At 38.3% G+C, this 16,131-nt stretch overlaps 1 protein-coding gene and 1 long non-coding RNA gene across 2 annotated transcripts in view; one reads left to right on the top strand and one right to left on the bottom strand.

Moving 5' to 3' along the window:
• Positions 1-14,466, bottom strand: part of LOC146689115 (uncharacterized) — a 370,205-nt gene extending 355,739 nt beyond the window's left edge. The window contains exons 1-2 of the long non-coding RNA XR_014915984.1: positions 14,284-14,466; positions 8,095-8,404 (exon numbers count right to left, since the gene is read on the bottom strand). This is a non-coding gene — a long non-coding RNA (uncharacterized LOC146689115). The remainder of the gene's footprint in view (positions 1-8,094; positions 8,405-14,283) is intronic.
• Positions 46-14,466, top strand: LOC146689114 (alanine aminotransferase 1-like). Its single transcript, XM_085436698.1, has 11 exons — positions 46-418; positions 4,680-4,769; positions 5,095-5,203; positions 5,311-5,441; positions 6,936-7,179; positions 7,558-7,637; positions 7,727-7,863; positions 13,458-13,632; positions 13,710-13,865; positions 14,150-14,259; positions 14,354-14,466. The coding sequence occupies exons 1-11, from the start codon at positions 65-67 to the stop codon at positions 14,457-14,459; spliced, it is 1,692 nt and encodes a 563-aa protein (XP_085292824.1). The 5' UTR covers positions 46-64; the 3' UTR covers positions 14,460-14,466.
• Positions 14,467-16,131: the final 1,665 nt, after the last annotated feature.

Here is a 16,131-nt window from a genome sequence, read left to right as displayed (position 1 = left end):
TATAAAGAGCTAACATCTGAAAGGGAAGATATGCTTCACCATATTTTCTAGTCTTTGGCTTAGAATGAAGTTGGTTTGGAAACATTCAGCGATGCTTCATCTCCTGCTTTGCGTTTGTGTGGCGCCCTGTGCTAGCAGTGTCCAAGCGTTGCCCCCGCCCCCCGCAATGGCTTTGGGCGGGCCCCACATTTTGGGAAAGTCTGTGCTAGAAAGTAATTTGGAAGAAGCAGTGTCTGTCTGGCAAAGCTCCTCGGACTGCAATAGTTTTAAATGGACAGCTCCAACATTTGAGTTCAACTGTTTCATGGAGATGATGACTTCTCTTCAACATGTGAACCCCACAGTGAGATGGCTTAGAGACTCTCCGCAAACTATGCTTCAGAATCTGGCTGAACGAATCAGAAAAGAGATTTCACTGGTAAGTCCTGGCAATCAGCTCAAACGTATATATCCAAAATATCTTTCTTTTAAGTAAAAGTGTCCGTGGAATAAAGTAAATGCAATCTCTGTAGCAAACATCGGGAAAGACTAGCCTCTCTTCAAGTGGTAACGCAATGTGTGGTTTTTTTATTTATTTATTTATTTTTAGAACATGTAGCCAAATGTGTAAATGAGAATGCATACATTTCCCTACTGGAGATGTAAATATAGGTAAGTTGACACTTGCCAAACTCCTTGATTTACACATAAAAGGTATTTACAGATCTGTCATAGCAAACAATCACAAAAATCACTTGTGACAAGACAGCTCTACTTGCTTACAGGATTTACAGTTATCTACACACTCTTAGATCTACTGAGGAGTGCTAAATTAAAGGAGTTAAAGTAACATACAGCATCTCAGTAAGGTGACAACATGCAACTACACTATGCGGCTGTGCCTTAGATGTTGAAGCAGGCCGTCTATTAATCAGAAGGTCTTACAAATTGAGAGTTACAGATTCCTGTTTAATTGTTTATTTTTTAATGGTTGTCACAGGGTTGTGAACAAATGTCTACATCTTCTCCACATACACAGCAGTAGTGTTACACCACCTTTAAAGGTGAAGTCAGTAATTTATTTTACACTATTAAATAGCCAAAAACCATAGTGTACTCCGAAATATATAGGAGGTTGGTGTGTAATTACGTCTTCCAACAAACATATAATTAATCTATTAAAAATACACATCAGTGGGTTTGCAGTTTGTGGAAGCAGCAATGTTGTCCCACTCTATTTGAATGCAGTGGTCGGGAAGGACTTCTTTCATCAGACTAATCACGTTTTATGTGGGCCAAATGTAAAATACCAAATGTAGAAGAGAAGAGAGTCCCCGTAGGCATTTGCATACTGTGAGGATACATTTTAATTCATGTCTGCTCCTCCATATTCAAGATATGAAGCATCACATCTATGTTCTGTTGTAGGAGAAAGATTCCAACAGACAAAAACTGGCTAAATAATAACAACAGCTGGTTAAAAACTAACACTATGTTAATGTTCCATCACACTTTCTCAATGATAAACAGTTTGGTTACATTCTTACGGTGGCCCCTAGAGACAAAGCACGTACAAACTCCAAAACACTTGCAAACTCCAAAACACGTACAAACTCCAAAACACTTGCAAACTCCAAAACACTTGCAAACTCCAAAACACATGCAAACTCCAAAACATGTACAAACTCCAAAACACTTGCGAACTCCAAAACACATGCAAACTCCAAAACATGTACAAACTCCAAAACACTTGCGAACTCCAAAACACTTGCAAAATCCAAAACACGTACAAACTCCAAAACACTTGCAAACTCCAAAACACGTACAAACTCCAAAACACTTGCAAACTCCAAAACACGTACAAACTCCAAAACACTTGCAAACTCCAAAACACTTGCAAACTCCAAAACACATGAAAAATCCAAAACACTTGCAAAATCCAAAACACTTGCAAACTTGTTACGGATTCAAATATTGGGGATGGACACAAGAGGAAAAACCACAATAACAACACTGGTCCGGCCGGGTTGAGTCAAACAATGATTTTAATGATCACACGCGTGGGAGATGGACACCGTACGCAGACAGCATCAGATCTCAAAATGGTGGAGCATTGATCAAACTCTTATAGCCTCTAGTGGCCCCCACCTTATCATAAAAGCCTAAACATTCACATGCTTTCTCTCACACAGTGCCTAAGCTACGACCTTGGCTCCCTGTTTATCTGCTCCTGCTGAGATGGGGCAGAAAACTCCAGTATGTTCTGTTCTCTTCTAATCAGACAAATAAGGCGATGACTTTCTGCGAACAGTATTTCTTATAACTCAGCAGTATAATGCATCATAAAACAATATCATTCATTCACAATAAATCAGCAATCTAATGTAATGCAAATCAGTTTAACAAATGCAATAGTTATCACCTTCTTCTAATTCAGGAGAATAATGCAAACTAAAACTACATAATAATTCACAATCTTTAATTAGGGGTATAACATGGCATAAAATAATATTATAATCTCACAAACTCCAAAACACGTACAAACTCCAAAACACTTGCAAAATCCAAAACACTTGCAAACTCCAAAACACGTACAAACTCCAAAACACTTGCAAAATCCAAAACACTTGCAAACTCCAAAACACGTACAAACTCCAAAACACTTGCAAACTCCAAAACACTTGCAAACTCCAAAACACGTACAAACTCCAAAACACTTGCAAACTCCAAAACACTTGCAAACTCCAAAACACTTGCAAACTCCAAAACACTTGCAAACTCCAAAACACTTGCAAAATGCAAAACACATGCAAACTCCAAAACACATGCAAATTCCAAAACACAACGGAAGTGCTCCAGGACGCTAGGGGCAGTGTTGAGCTCGATTTGCAAATTAAACAGCAAGTTTGTCTGTATGCGACGGTCTAGTCTCCGTCGCGCTTCCCAGGTTGCCTAGCAACCATGATACTAACCGCTGGAAATGTGTCATACAACTTTGCTTGACAGAAATGAAGGAGAACATATTTTGTTCATTTGTTTGTTTGTTTCTACAAGAGCTTTGTGTGATTTGATAAGTATCTGAGGCTGAGACCACAGGACAGTAAAACATGATTTTTGGGCTTCATTTCTGTACTGAACAGTTATTTCAAGATTAGTTAGTAAATAACAATTAGCTAATGTTGTTCATGAGACTAAAGTCATATCACTTTGGTAATGTAAATATAATATGGCCAATATTATTATAGTTATTATATTAATCATTATTAGCTATTACAGCAGTGAACATGAACTCTGTGTCAAATACTGAGCCTCAGTACAGATTCAAGTTGCAGTTATTTATATGTCTTATCACCTTAAATCTTCACTCAAAGACAAGTATCTTTGACAGTGCATATATAGGTGTATCATATATAAGAGACAAATGTTGTTCCTTCAGTTATTCCTTCAGTGAGTGCAATGCCTCACAGATGATGTGCAGCAGTGGGTCCCTCAGTCTGTCATCACTCTGGACACTTGCAGTTGTCACACATGGAAATCAAATGTGTGATAAGCTGCAGGATTCAAACACAAGTGTAACTTATAAATACATGTTCATACTTTTATTACACAACACAGAGAGAAAGAAACAGAGAGAGAGTGCAGCACAGACAGACAGGTGACAGTCTCAGGTGTATACACTGCTACAAAACAGCACAAAAGAAGGAGGATTTAGTATTTGTGTTATTACGAAACAAGAAGAGTTCCCAGATGGTTCAGTGGACACATGTGTGACTCCTGTGATTAAAGCATCTTTCTTTCAGCTTAACGAGTGAACCGTCAGCTCGTTCAAACACACGTTAAAGTCCGTTTGGCTCGACACCACCGAACAGAGGCAGCAATATAACATAGCTAACATTAACATCCATGCTAGGGAGGGGGACAGTAGTGGCGTGGCACTTTCAAAACACGTCTTTCAGCCTTCCGCACTGAGAAGCAACATTTCCAGCTTACTTAGTTTTTCTAAGTTAAGACAACTCAAATAAATTGAGTTGATCAGCGTTTTTGCATAAAAAGTACTGGTAACTTACTTAAATTGAGTTCTAATAACAAATTGTTAAAAATTGAGTTCAACCTACTTAATATTTTTAATTAAACACAATATCAGTCCCTGATTCTTCAAGTCTGATTAACTGAGTGTCTTTGGGCAAGATATTAAACCCATATTTGCCCCTGATATATGTAAGCATATTCACAGAGCACACACACAACAGGTTTGCAGCAATTTCAAACATAGCGGAGCTGCTTGGATAAAATCTTTGAGGAATGAAGAGCTAGCAAAGTTGAAGTCTCAGTGAAAGAGTTAAACCAAAAGCGTTAAATATGACAGAAATGGCTCACTTCAGAAAGGAACTTCAGGGGTTACTTAAGGGTTAAAGAGTTAAGAAAATTTGAAGATGAGGAACACACTTCTGTGGTCCACTGCCATTTTGATTAAAAATCTAAATATTTTAACCAGGCTGGTTTTCATTAAATCAAAGAAACTTTCAGCTGTAATAAACATTCAAACTGCTTCTTCATTTATGAGTTAATTGTTTTAACTGAGTTGTTTCTCTAAAACTGTTAGCTAACTTGGGAGCTGAGAACCTCAGAAATGTTGCGAGAAATGAGAAAATCTGTTTCGGGTCTAGAGAATTGAGTCCTAAACATGTGTTGTCCTGCAGGGGGCGCAGAAACCCTTCAAGAAGGTGATTGATGTTAGCTCAGGTGATCCCCACAGAGTTGATTTACAACATGTTTCATTTCTTCGACAGGTTAGTGTTCATTAATTGTGTTGTGTAACTTTTTGTGTTGTGTAAGCATTCCTGTCAAACTTGTGTATCTGTCATATAAGTTGTGATTTTTTAAGTGTAATCTTATTTATCCATTTTATTTTCATGTGCTTTATTTATGTCCATTACTTTCTGCAGTGGATGTAATGTATAGTGATTATTGTTAATTCCTGCATTTTATATTACTCTTGCACCATACATATCCTATATTTGTAACCATGTTGTCTTCTTAATGTGTTAAAAACACTTTCCTTGTTCAAAAAGTCTTGTCTACAAACTCCTCTCTGAATCTGGCCTACTTCCTCAGGTCTTGGCAGTGTGTATATACCCTCAGCTGCTGGAAGACAAATGTTTTCCTCTGGATGTCAAGATAAGAGCTCAGAAACTCCTGGAGGCCTGTGACGGAGCAAGTGTGGGTGAGGGTTAAAAAATTTGCATGTACAAACTGAATTTTAAACTTGAGAGTCTGGGATTTTAACTCACATGTATATTGAAATATACTTAAATAATTATAATTTGATAGGTTCATACACTGCATCCTCTGGTCTTCGTCATGTGAGGCAAAGCATCGCTGAGTTCATCACAAAAAGAGATGGAGTTCCTTCATATGCCCAAAACATCTTTATTTCTGCTGGCTCTCAAAGGGCTATAATGGTATGACTATGAACACTATTCGTACTATTTCTAGTTACACAAATGCTACATGTATCTACTCTGGTCGAAAGAATCCACGCTTCATACTGATGTCCACAATTCTTTTATTCCTCTCACAATCATGGAGCACCGTGAAAACTAGAAACAAGTAAACTAATATCAACAGCACATATGACATTCATCTCAGCCACCTATTCCTATAAGTCGCAGGGCAGTGGATCAGTCCCAGCCTATACCAAACGACTCACGAACCGGTCCGATGCCCGGGGGGTTGGGGACCGCTGCACTACATAATTAAACATGTCTAACATCAAGGGAGGCCACACAATAAAACACATTTTAAGCAAGATGCAATGTCCAACTTTATCAGCCACTTTATCTTTTTTAAAATGCTTTGAAAGGACACAATAGCATAAAAACAGACAGCTGGAAAGTGCAGTTATCTGAGTGAACAGACCTATCACTCAGACCACACACCCACAAATCTTTAGGGTTTACCATCGCTCAAAAAACTAAAATTGGATAGTTATTTCATTTAAAGAGTCTAAGTTGTAATTTGAACTAAACAATTTGATGTTTCTATAGTGAACATAGTTGAAACATATACAATCTGCATCAAATTCATCAGCATAACACTTGCTAAATTTATTCTTGTTGAGATGACATAATGCAAGCTAGCAAGACTGGTTAGTTGCCTGGACTAGCAATATCACAAAATCATTACAAACCATAGGAAAATCACTAGGGTCACAAGAGGCAGGAAATTATACACACACCACGTGTATGCTATTGCTATTTATTGTTCATAAATGACTTTTTATCAGCATTAAGTGCTTTTGCTGGACTAATGTAATTTGCGTGGCTTGGATCAACTCAATTAAATTAAGCTGGACTCAACTGCAGTAAATAAGTTGATTCATCATTAATTAATAAGCCAACTCAAGTACTTTAAGTTGGAATAACAGACCTGCATAATGCTGAAATAAAGCAATTTGATGACGTGGAAATCCTTTCCATGACTTTTTTATGTATCTTCTGCTATAGCAAACTGTAGTAGTTGTTTAGCTTTCACATTTTATCTTTGCACTTAACTGAAAAATAATATGATTTGTATTAATAATAATGTCCAGTCTTTACACATTGTAAAAACCTCAACCAAAATAACCAAAATATTCTCAAACAACAGCTTAAACATTTTTACTTCTACATGTAACATATTTTTAGAATCTTTGAAACAACCAGGTGTATTGTATTAATTTAGCCTTTAAACATAGTTTATTGAGTTAGTTGTAAAGAAAAGCTTAAATGTGTGAGTGATCTCTCATTGTTGCAAAGGGAGTTGCGAGGGGAAACAGTTTTACTTTGTTTTCTGCTTCAAACATTTATTTTATTTCATTTATTCCTGATTTTTTTAATAACCTGTAGCAAAAAGTGACAGAAAAGATTGCTCTCCCTAAAGGAAAAAAATATAGCTTTTTCGATTATTGTTATAAGATTGCTGTGAAACTGCTGGCCAGTGGTGAGGGGAATACTCGGACAGGCGTGCTGATACCTGGGCCCTGCCCACACATGCTGTACAATGTGCTGGAGGAGGCTGGGGTAGTCTTGGTACCGTACCAGCTGACAGAGGAGAGAGGGTGGGCTGTAGACCTGGACAACATGCATCAAGCTTTAAAGGCTGCTCGGGGGTACTGTGAGCCCCGAGCCATTTACATCAGCAACCCGGGAAATCCCACAGGTAAGTAAAACACAGTAGCTAAGTGAAATGAGAATCCGAATCAGCACACCTTATTAATCCCGAAGGAAATTATGTGGTTACAGTTGCTGGACAGCAACTGACTGAAATAAATTCAATAATACAATATATTAAAAAGTTACAAAATATTAGAAATAGCTCTAATATATACAAATAGCTCAATTATAAATATCCAGAATATTAAAGAGGTTAAATATATATGACTGACATTTTACTTCAGACTGTAATCTGTAAAACTTTGCTATTTGTTATTTTCACTGTAGAGGATGTGCCAAATGGTGTAACTATTGCACTGTACTGTACATTAGATGGAGATACAGTCTTCTTTCATCACTGTTTATATTACCTTTGTCTTTCTAGGCCATGTGCAGGACAGGAAGTCAATAGAGGAAGTGATTCAGTTCGCAGCAGCTGAGAGAGTCCTACTGTTAGCTGATGAGGTGACCATGAGCTGTCTTTTCAGATTGGCTTTTTATTATGCATTTGTCAGGTTTTCTTTATCTATCAGTTTCTTTCCTCTGCACTCCAGGTGTACCAGGACAGCGTGTATGGGAAGGACAGAGAGTTTATTTCCTATAAGAAAGTCCTGTTTGAAATGGATATAGAGCTTGCAGAAACAGTGCAGCTGATCTCCTTCCACTCTTTATCCAGTACCTGCATTAGAGAGTGAGTTCTGTCTCTTATGTTTGTCAACAACAATTTCCAACAGGATCCTAGACAAAAGTTCTGGTGGATGGCCGCATGGACAGTGGTGGCATTGGAGCTCAACTGGAAGCCGGAGGCGCAAAAATGTAGTTTTTTTTAAAGCTATTTGTAATAATATCATTTTAGGCCTCAGTCAATTTTCTATACTTTATAATTGAGATATTGCCAGTCCAGCGATGCTCCACTGTGGACCGGCGGAGGTGATGGGACCAGCAGGTGCAGAAACCTCCGGCTCGGGTGGAGGCCTCCAGACTTGTGCAGAAAAAATTGCATCTGTATGGCTTGATGAGCAAAAGGCATGGCTAAGGTCTGTCCATGCAAAGAAAAGGGTGCTCAACTCCTTCTAGCCAATGTCTCCAACATCATTGTCTATTGTTTTTTGGGAAAGAGACAGCGAGAGAAAAAGGCATATGGGTGCATTTTACCTGAGATGGATGTGGCTTAATGGGGATGGAGGCTGAACCGAAGAGTGTGTCAAAGGCTTCTTGAGTGGAGGCATCCACTGAAAAGGAATTTTGGGAGATGTTAGGTTAGTGAGTGTTTGGGCTATTTGGCTGAAGTTGCAAATGAATCAATTGTAGCAAATGCTAGGAAACACCGGAGTTGGTTCCAGCCTGGTTCCAGCCAGAACAGGCCATTCTACCACTACTTGCACCACAGCAAGTCTGCTGGGTCTGCTTTGGCTCTATCTATATCTGACACACTCTGCTATACAAGCTTGTCATTAGTACACGGAGATCTGCCTGGCCTGAGAGCCTCCGCCAGTCCCACCTGAGGCTCTCCCCAATCTACAGCCTTAATTCATGTTCAAACCATTTGCCTTTTATCTATTAAAAATGCCGCTGCGCTCTGCTTGTATGTCAGTTTTGTTTATGGCCGTTCTACATGTACTAGATGCCCCAGCTCCGTGTCATTTCAAAACATGTATCTCTGTGACTTTGTGTCCTCTTTGAGAGTTTGTGTTGTATTATGTTCAAATGTGAAGAAAAAAAAAGTATCTCTCAAAGAAGAAAGCTTTAAAGAAGAAGTTCTGGAAGTTTAAAAACTATGCACCTTAACTTCTGTCAAAAAGTTCACCCAACTCGAATATGCGCAAAAATTTTTTCTTCATCCTATGGTTGAACTTTATGAGGTGCCATAAGGGACATTATTACTGAAACGCTCTCACACACACTACTGAAACGCTCTCACACACACTACTGAAACGCTCTCACACACACTACTGAAATTTTAGCTCTCACACACACAACTGAAACGCTCTCACACACACTACTGAAATTTTAGCTCTCACACACACTACTGAAATTTTAGCTCTCACACACACAACTGAAACGCTCTCACACACACTACTGAAACGCTCTCACACACACTACTGAAACGCTCTCACACGCACTACTGAAACGCTCTCACACGCACTAGTGAAACGCTCTCACACACACTACTGAAATTTTAGCTCTCACACACACTACTGAAACGCTCTCACACACACTACTGAAACGCTCTCACACACACAACTGAAAAACCAAGTCATTTCAGTTGAACAGGAAGGCATTTCAGTTAAACAGGAAGGTGTTTCAGTTGAACAGGAAGGCATTTCAGTTGAACAGGAAGGCATTTCAGTTAAACAGGAAGGTGTTTCAGTTGAACAGGAAGGCATTTCAGTTGAACAGGAAGGTGTTTCAGTTAAACAGGAAGGTGTTTCAGTTGAACAGGAAGGCATTTCAGTTGAACAGGAAGGCATTTCAGTTAAACAGGAAGGTGTTTCAGTTGAACAGGAAGGCATTTCAGTTGAACAGGAAGGTGTTTCAGTTAAACAGGAAGGTGTTTCAGTTGAACAGGAAGGCATTTCAGTTGAACAGGAAGGCATTTCAGTTAAACAGGAAGTTAATTCTTGACAAGGAAACTGAAGGAAAAAGTGTTAGATTTCAAACAAACCACTACACAGATGTCTACTCAGCAACCTGTTAGTTAGGGGTGGGTTTTTATAATCGATTTATTGATTAAAATCGATTCTGGCTTGGATAACGTGAAATCGATTCATTAAAATCCTGAATCGATTTTTTAATATAAATTTATTTTGCCCGAAATGCCAGAATCTCTGGTGAAACCTCACAAAATTTCAACAACCACCAAAAAGCTAAGACAGTAAATGAGAGCAGGTACACGGCTTCTGCACAAAGACGTAAACACACAGCGCGGACCCGCGGATCAGAATCAGTGAGATGTCGCCTTTCTCACCCGACAGCACGGACACGGTCGGGGCTGAAAGCCGACAGCTCGCTGACTCTGATCTGTCGGCAGGTCCGCGCTTTGTTTTCACGCCGTTTTTGCGCCGATTCTAAAGCTGTTAGTTTGATCTCTCTCCAAACAATATTGACTGAACCAGCAGCAAAAGAAGATCCAAACTGCGCTTCACATAAACATCGTCATGAATTCCCTCACTGTTTTGCTTCCACCACGATAAAATCGCACGTCATGCACAGCCCTCTCTCTCTCTTTCTCTCTCTCTGTACTTCAAGAACAGTTTCCCGTTTAAAAATCTGTTTTCTGCATTATTCGCTTGCTTGTTAGGCACAAGTCTACTGTTGTTTACAGCGCAGTCGGCCGCTGTTTTTTTTTTTTTCATTTTACATACTTCCGAAAAGAAAACCTAATTTCTGCCGTTCAATACTGAATAAATTTAAACTTTTTAAAATTATGCAAAATGCAAAACGTTAGCCGTGTCTCTAATAAAACCGCTGTAACGTCAGAGGTAACGTTCATATGTTGATTAATGGTTTTCTTTCGTTTTTGATGTACTGCAGAATATTTTTTATAAAATCCCAGGCCAGGAAAACCACCTTCATGTTTTTATGTGTTTTATCTTCAGCTACTTTGACACAAAGGCATCTGCTGTGATGCTCACACCTTTGATAAAGTCTTGCGTGTGTCAGCTTCCTTTTTTTAAATACAAAAATATGTAAATGTACTGATCTGAATTATAATATTTCTGACTGTCAAAATTCCCCATAATCAAATCGAATTTAATTGAATCGAATCGTGGAACAAATCGATTCTGGACCTTAGTGAGACAGCTGCATTACTTAACAATATATTAGCCTCAGCATAAGTCAAAATTTAGAATAGCGGGAGACGTGCATTATCCTGGTTATTTTTTTGGCATATGTGCTTTTTGTCTTTTTTAGCAAAGAAAAATATCTTAAAATCATCAATAAAACCAGGGAGAGAAGGCTTAGCGTTCCTCCATTTAGCACAATGGATATGATATTTACTCAAAAGTATGATGATGTTAATAATGTCTGAGACATCCAATGCTAGATGATCCATATAAAAAAAATTATGATGTAATTCAAACAGTGGCACATCATTAATATTTAGGGAAATCCAATTTTTTAAGTTGCACCAAATACATTGTCTGATAGGGCATAGAAAAAAAAAAGATGTTCTAGGGTTTCATTTTCATCAGTACAAAAAGAACACTGATCCACCTCAAAGCCAAATCTCTTTTTTTTAGAAATTCTGCCACAGTATTAGTTTTGTTTAAAGTGTGTTTCTTTAACTTTAGGTAGAATAGGCTATTTCATAATTTTTTAGTATGCTTTATCCAGTGTATATGAAATAACTAAATTAGAACCATGCCATGTAACCATTCTGTTGTAACTATGAAATATTTTGTCTTTGAAGAAACTACTAACAAATTTCTTATTGCATTTTTATCAAACAGCTGACATTGCCCTAGCAATAAATTTGGGAGCACTGATGAGAAATTATTGTATATCATAAAAATTTTAATCAAATGAAGCAGAGGCAGTGGGACCAGTTCACAAAATTTGTTATATTCTCTTTGAGAACAGTTTAGACAATATTTTTCTGAAAAGTCTGTGTAACTTAGAATGACACCGTTATCATCCAACAAATCTGTTATGAATATAATATTTTTGTTCAAACCAGTCACTCTTGAAAATTGATTTTTGATTAAGTGTTATTACCCTATTATTCCATAAGGTTGAATTATGGGGAGAAGTTGTGGGTAAATCTCATTTTCCCAAAAATGCAACGTCTGTTTTGGAAAGTTTGATATCTTTATGGGGATTTTATTTGCCGCAAAATCACATTTCAAAATAAAGTCTAATCCTGTATACTATTTTATTAAACAAGAATCATGGGATGTGGAGCTAAGTAGAGTCTGGCTGTGACAGACAAGATTTTAACCATTTAATTCTAAGGGTGCCAACCATAAATTCCAATTCTGGAGTTTTGATACCACCTTTATTGTATCCCTTCACAAGCTGAGATCTTGCTATGTAATGGGTTTTATTCCTCCACAAAAATTCGAACACATTTCTATTTATGGTTTTCATGGTATTTATCGTTTTTTTATTTTTATATTGTTTACGTGGCGCAAAAAAGGTTGGGGACTGCTGTACTAGCAGGTTGCTGAGTAGAAATCCTTGTAGTGTTTTGAAATATACCACTTTTTCCATCAGTTTCCTTGTCAGGAAACAACTTCCTGTTCAGCGGTAATGCCTCTGGTTTCAGTGGTGTGTGTGAGAGCGTTTCAGTAGTGTGTGTGAGAGCGTTTCAGTTGTGTGTGTGAGAGCGTTTCAGTAGTGTGTGTGAGAGCTAAAATTTCAGTAGTGTGTGAGAGAGCGTTTCAGTAGTGTGTGTGAGAGCGTTTCAGTAGTGTGTGTGAGAGCTAAAATTTCAGTAGTGTGTGTGAGAGCTAAAATTTCAGTAGTGTGTGTGAGAGCGTTTCAGTAGTGTGTGTGAGAGCTAAAATTTCAGTAGTGTGTGTGAGAGCGTTTCAGTAGTGTGTGTGAGAGCGTTTCAGTTGTGTGTGTGAGAGCTAAAATTTCAGTTGTGTGTGTGAGAGCGTTTCAGTAGTGTGTGTGAGAGCGTTTCAGTTGTGTGTGTGAGAGCTAAAATTTCAGTAGTGTGTGTGAGAGCGTTTCAGTAGTGTGTGTGAGAGCGTTTCAGTTGTGTGTGTGAGAGCTAAAATTTCAGTAGTGTGTGTGAGAGCGTTTCAGTAGTGTGTGTGAGAGCGTTTCAGTAGTGTGTGTGAGAGCGTTTCAGTAATAATGTCCCTTACGGCACCTCATAGAACTTAGTGCAACTGTGGGCTTCTTTTTTATTGGTTGCACAAATTTACATAACAACGCGCAGCAGTCAAAGATTAAACTGGTTTGAACTTTGACCACGGGATGTGTCAGTACCTTTTGCTGATATGCTTGCGCTGCACTTTGCTTGACGCAGCAGTAAACCATTATTCTGCACCACAAGCAATAGAAATGAATGTGTTTCTGTGCGCAGCACTGTATGCGCCGTGTCCTTTGTGAAAAGGGCTTTAGGCTTCTATAGCATAGCTTGTTTATGCAACCACATACTGATCATTAGAATTAATGTAGGCTAAATACACTTTGAAATATACTTTCAAGCTTCACTTTTCATGCCTTCTTATACCATGCATGCATTTAAATGAATAGTTTAGACATTTCTCAAATTTTAAATGCATTATATTGATAAATTAATTAAGATAATCTGTGTCTGCATCTTAGGTGTGGTCTGAGGGCTGGATACATGGAGGTAGTTAATATGGATCCAGAGGTGATTTATTATTTTGATAACACATTGTGTGGTGATATCAGTACTCCAGTCACAGGACAGCTTGGTTTGGATCTTATGGTCAATCCGCCACAATCTGGAGACCCATCGTATCACACATACATGCAGGTGAGGAAACAGCAAAAGCCAACAGTTGTCCTCTGTTACACTCTTACTTTTAATTACTGGTTGTTCTGTTCACAAAGGAGACCTTCTTCATCCTGGCTACTCTGTCCCATAATGCTCAATGGGTTCAGGAGCTCCTAAATAAACTGCCAGGGGTAAGGTGTCAGCCAGTGCTTGGAGGAATCTATGTTTTTCCTCGCCTGCACTTACCATGTGGGATTAAGGAGCAGGCCAAGGTGGGAAATGTTCCAACAATCTTCCATCTTTCTTTCTCCATCAGTCTATTATCAATGTTAATGGAATACCAAGTCTAACCACTAAGTTTAGCCATTACAAATGAATGCCAAACCATTATCCTTACTTGAACCTGATTCCATCTTTATTCCTTACATGGCTTAACCTTGAAAACAGACTATTGAGGGATTGTGAAAAAAATGTGAATATTAAAAAAAAAAAAAACATCATTCTGATGGTACAAAAGTTGAAAGCCATACTGTCCTATATGCACTTCTGTTTTCAGTTATTGGGGCTGAAAGCTGATGTTCTGTACTGTCAGAAATTACTGGAAGAGGAGGGTGTATTAGCTGGTGCAGGTGAACATGGGGAAATGACTGACAGCTTCCATTTGAGGTAAAGTATATGAAATCATAAAACCTTTTGAGGTTTGTACTGCATGTTGTATTGCTTCAAAAAGTTGACTCTTGTTTGTGGTGCTCTCCCGCAGATTATGCATCCTTGTTCCTCATTACACCCTGGTAGAGGTCCTAGCTCGCCTCACCTCCTTTCACTGCCGTCTCATGGGTGGCACTGTGACCCCAACAGAAGTGTAAAGAAAGAGAAGCAAGAAGTCAGCTTATAGTGCCCTGTGGAGGAGGGTGGCCTAAACTAAGTGTAAACTTGAGATTGGTCAGATTTATGTGAAGTATCTCAAGAGGATAATTCAAATAACTGTCTGTATAACTAAAATAATATTTTTTTTAGAAAGATTTCAGTGTCATTCTGCAATAGTAACATCTGCTTTGCAACAGTTCCAACAGTAAAGAATTTAGCCAAAAACAACATAGGCTATATTGAAGTTTTGACATGATGCTCATGATTCTCAGTAGTGAGCGTCTTCTTCTTCTTTCAGCTGCTCCCTTTTTGTGTGCCACAGTAAATCATTGATGTCCATCTCATTCTTTCCTGGTCTCATTCACACGCAAAACCTTCCTTTTCTCCATCATATCAGCTTTACAAATCAGAGCACTTTATTTAGAAGTTAGAGTGTTAGCCAGCACTCTGTCAGCTTACAACACTAGAGTCAGTCATTATTAACCTGGGCCACGAACAAAGTGGTACAGAAATTTCATTCTTTATGATCTTCATGATACAACCCACACCATTTATCTGGGCTTGTATAAAAAATTTGAATAAAGCATAGGTGGATGATATCCAACAACAAATAAAACAGATTTTTTGGTTTTCCAGTTAATGTGAACAAAGCTAAGAGTGACGCTTTTAGATGAATTATAACTGTCTAGGTCTTATCGTTGATTCATATGTGTTGTGGAAATCTTAAATAAATTGAGGTGCATGGAAACATGTTGTCTCTATGTGCTTTATTTATCTTGAAAAGGAATGTAATCGTTGAATGTTTAAACACACACATGAACACGTGGTATATCTGAAAGATTACATTGACAGAATGGAGCTTAATTAACCTTGTGTTGTGGATGGATCTCAGATGTTGTCTTGACTGAAGTCTGGTCCATTTTCAGCGTCTGTTTTACTATATGATTGCATTTGTCTCTGCCTATCAGGGATTCCCACATTAACTTTTACTGAAAAAAGTTTATTTTCTCATCCTTCTAACACTCATCCTCCATCTTTGCTCTTCTAATGTGTTTACCTTATCTTAACCATAGCTCGGTGGGTAGGCAACAATTAGCATACGATTAATGTCATGTTTTGTGTGCAAGCAGGATATTGGATTCAAATGCAGGACTCGCAGGACACAGAGGAATGAACTAAAGGAAGCAGCTTTTATTTCGCTGTACATAACTTACTACAAATACAAAAAGAAAACTTGAAACTAAAAAACTCAAACTAAAACACTACAAAATAAATGAGGAACTGACAACTAGGAATTAAGTGGGAATGCGGAGGGAAGAAACACAGTATAGTGAAGGTACAACATAACAGCTAACAGGAAGGAACACGGGACTTAAATACACAAGCAGGACAACGAGAGGATGGAAACAGGTGGTAAGATAGCTGGGATGAATCAGACCTAATGAGACAAGGGGAAGCAAAACCAGACACACTGAGCACTAGGGATGGGTATCGTTTAGGTTTTATCCAATACCAGTACCAAACCGGTACTTTTGAAATGGTGCCGGTGCTTAAACGGTGCTCGAACTGGTGCTCGAACCGGTGCTTAAAGAATGGAGAACACACACTTTGTCCAAAAACCTCTTATGTTTAGCTGTTTTTTTTGTAAAAAGATAACAATGTTAGCCTTTT

This window comes from Copadichromis virginalis, linkage group LG17 (genome assembly GCF_057382275.1).
Source record: "Copadichromis virginalis isolate Kocher_CV1m ecotype Utaka linkage group LG17, C_Virginalis_male_GT1.1, whole genome shotgun sequence".
NCBI classification, from domain to species: Eukaryota; Metazoa; Chordata; class Actinopteri; order Cichliformes; family Cichlidae; genus Copadichromis; species Copadichromis virginalis.
This window is presented reverse-complemented; position numbering and strand designations above follow the sequence as displayed.

Excerpts from the sequence above, each read along its gene's own strand:
- LOC146689114 (XM_085436698.1), top strand. The coding sequence starts at position 65 with ATGAAGTTGGTTTGGAAACATTCAGCGATGCTTCATCTCCTGCTTTGC. Across the intron at positions 7,638-7,726 it reads TCCTACTGTTAGCTGATGAG|GTGTACCAGGACAGCGTGTA; the intron begins GTGACCATGAGC and ends TCTGCACTCCAG. Across the intron at positions 14,260-14,353 it reads ACTGACAGCTTCCATTTGAG|ATTATGCATCCTTGTTCCTC; the intron begins GTAAAGTATATG and ends GCTCTCCCGCAG.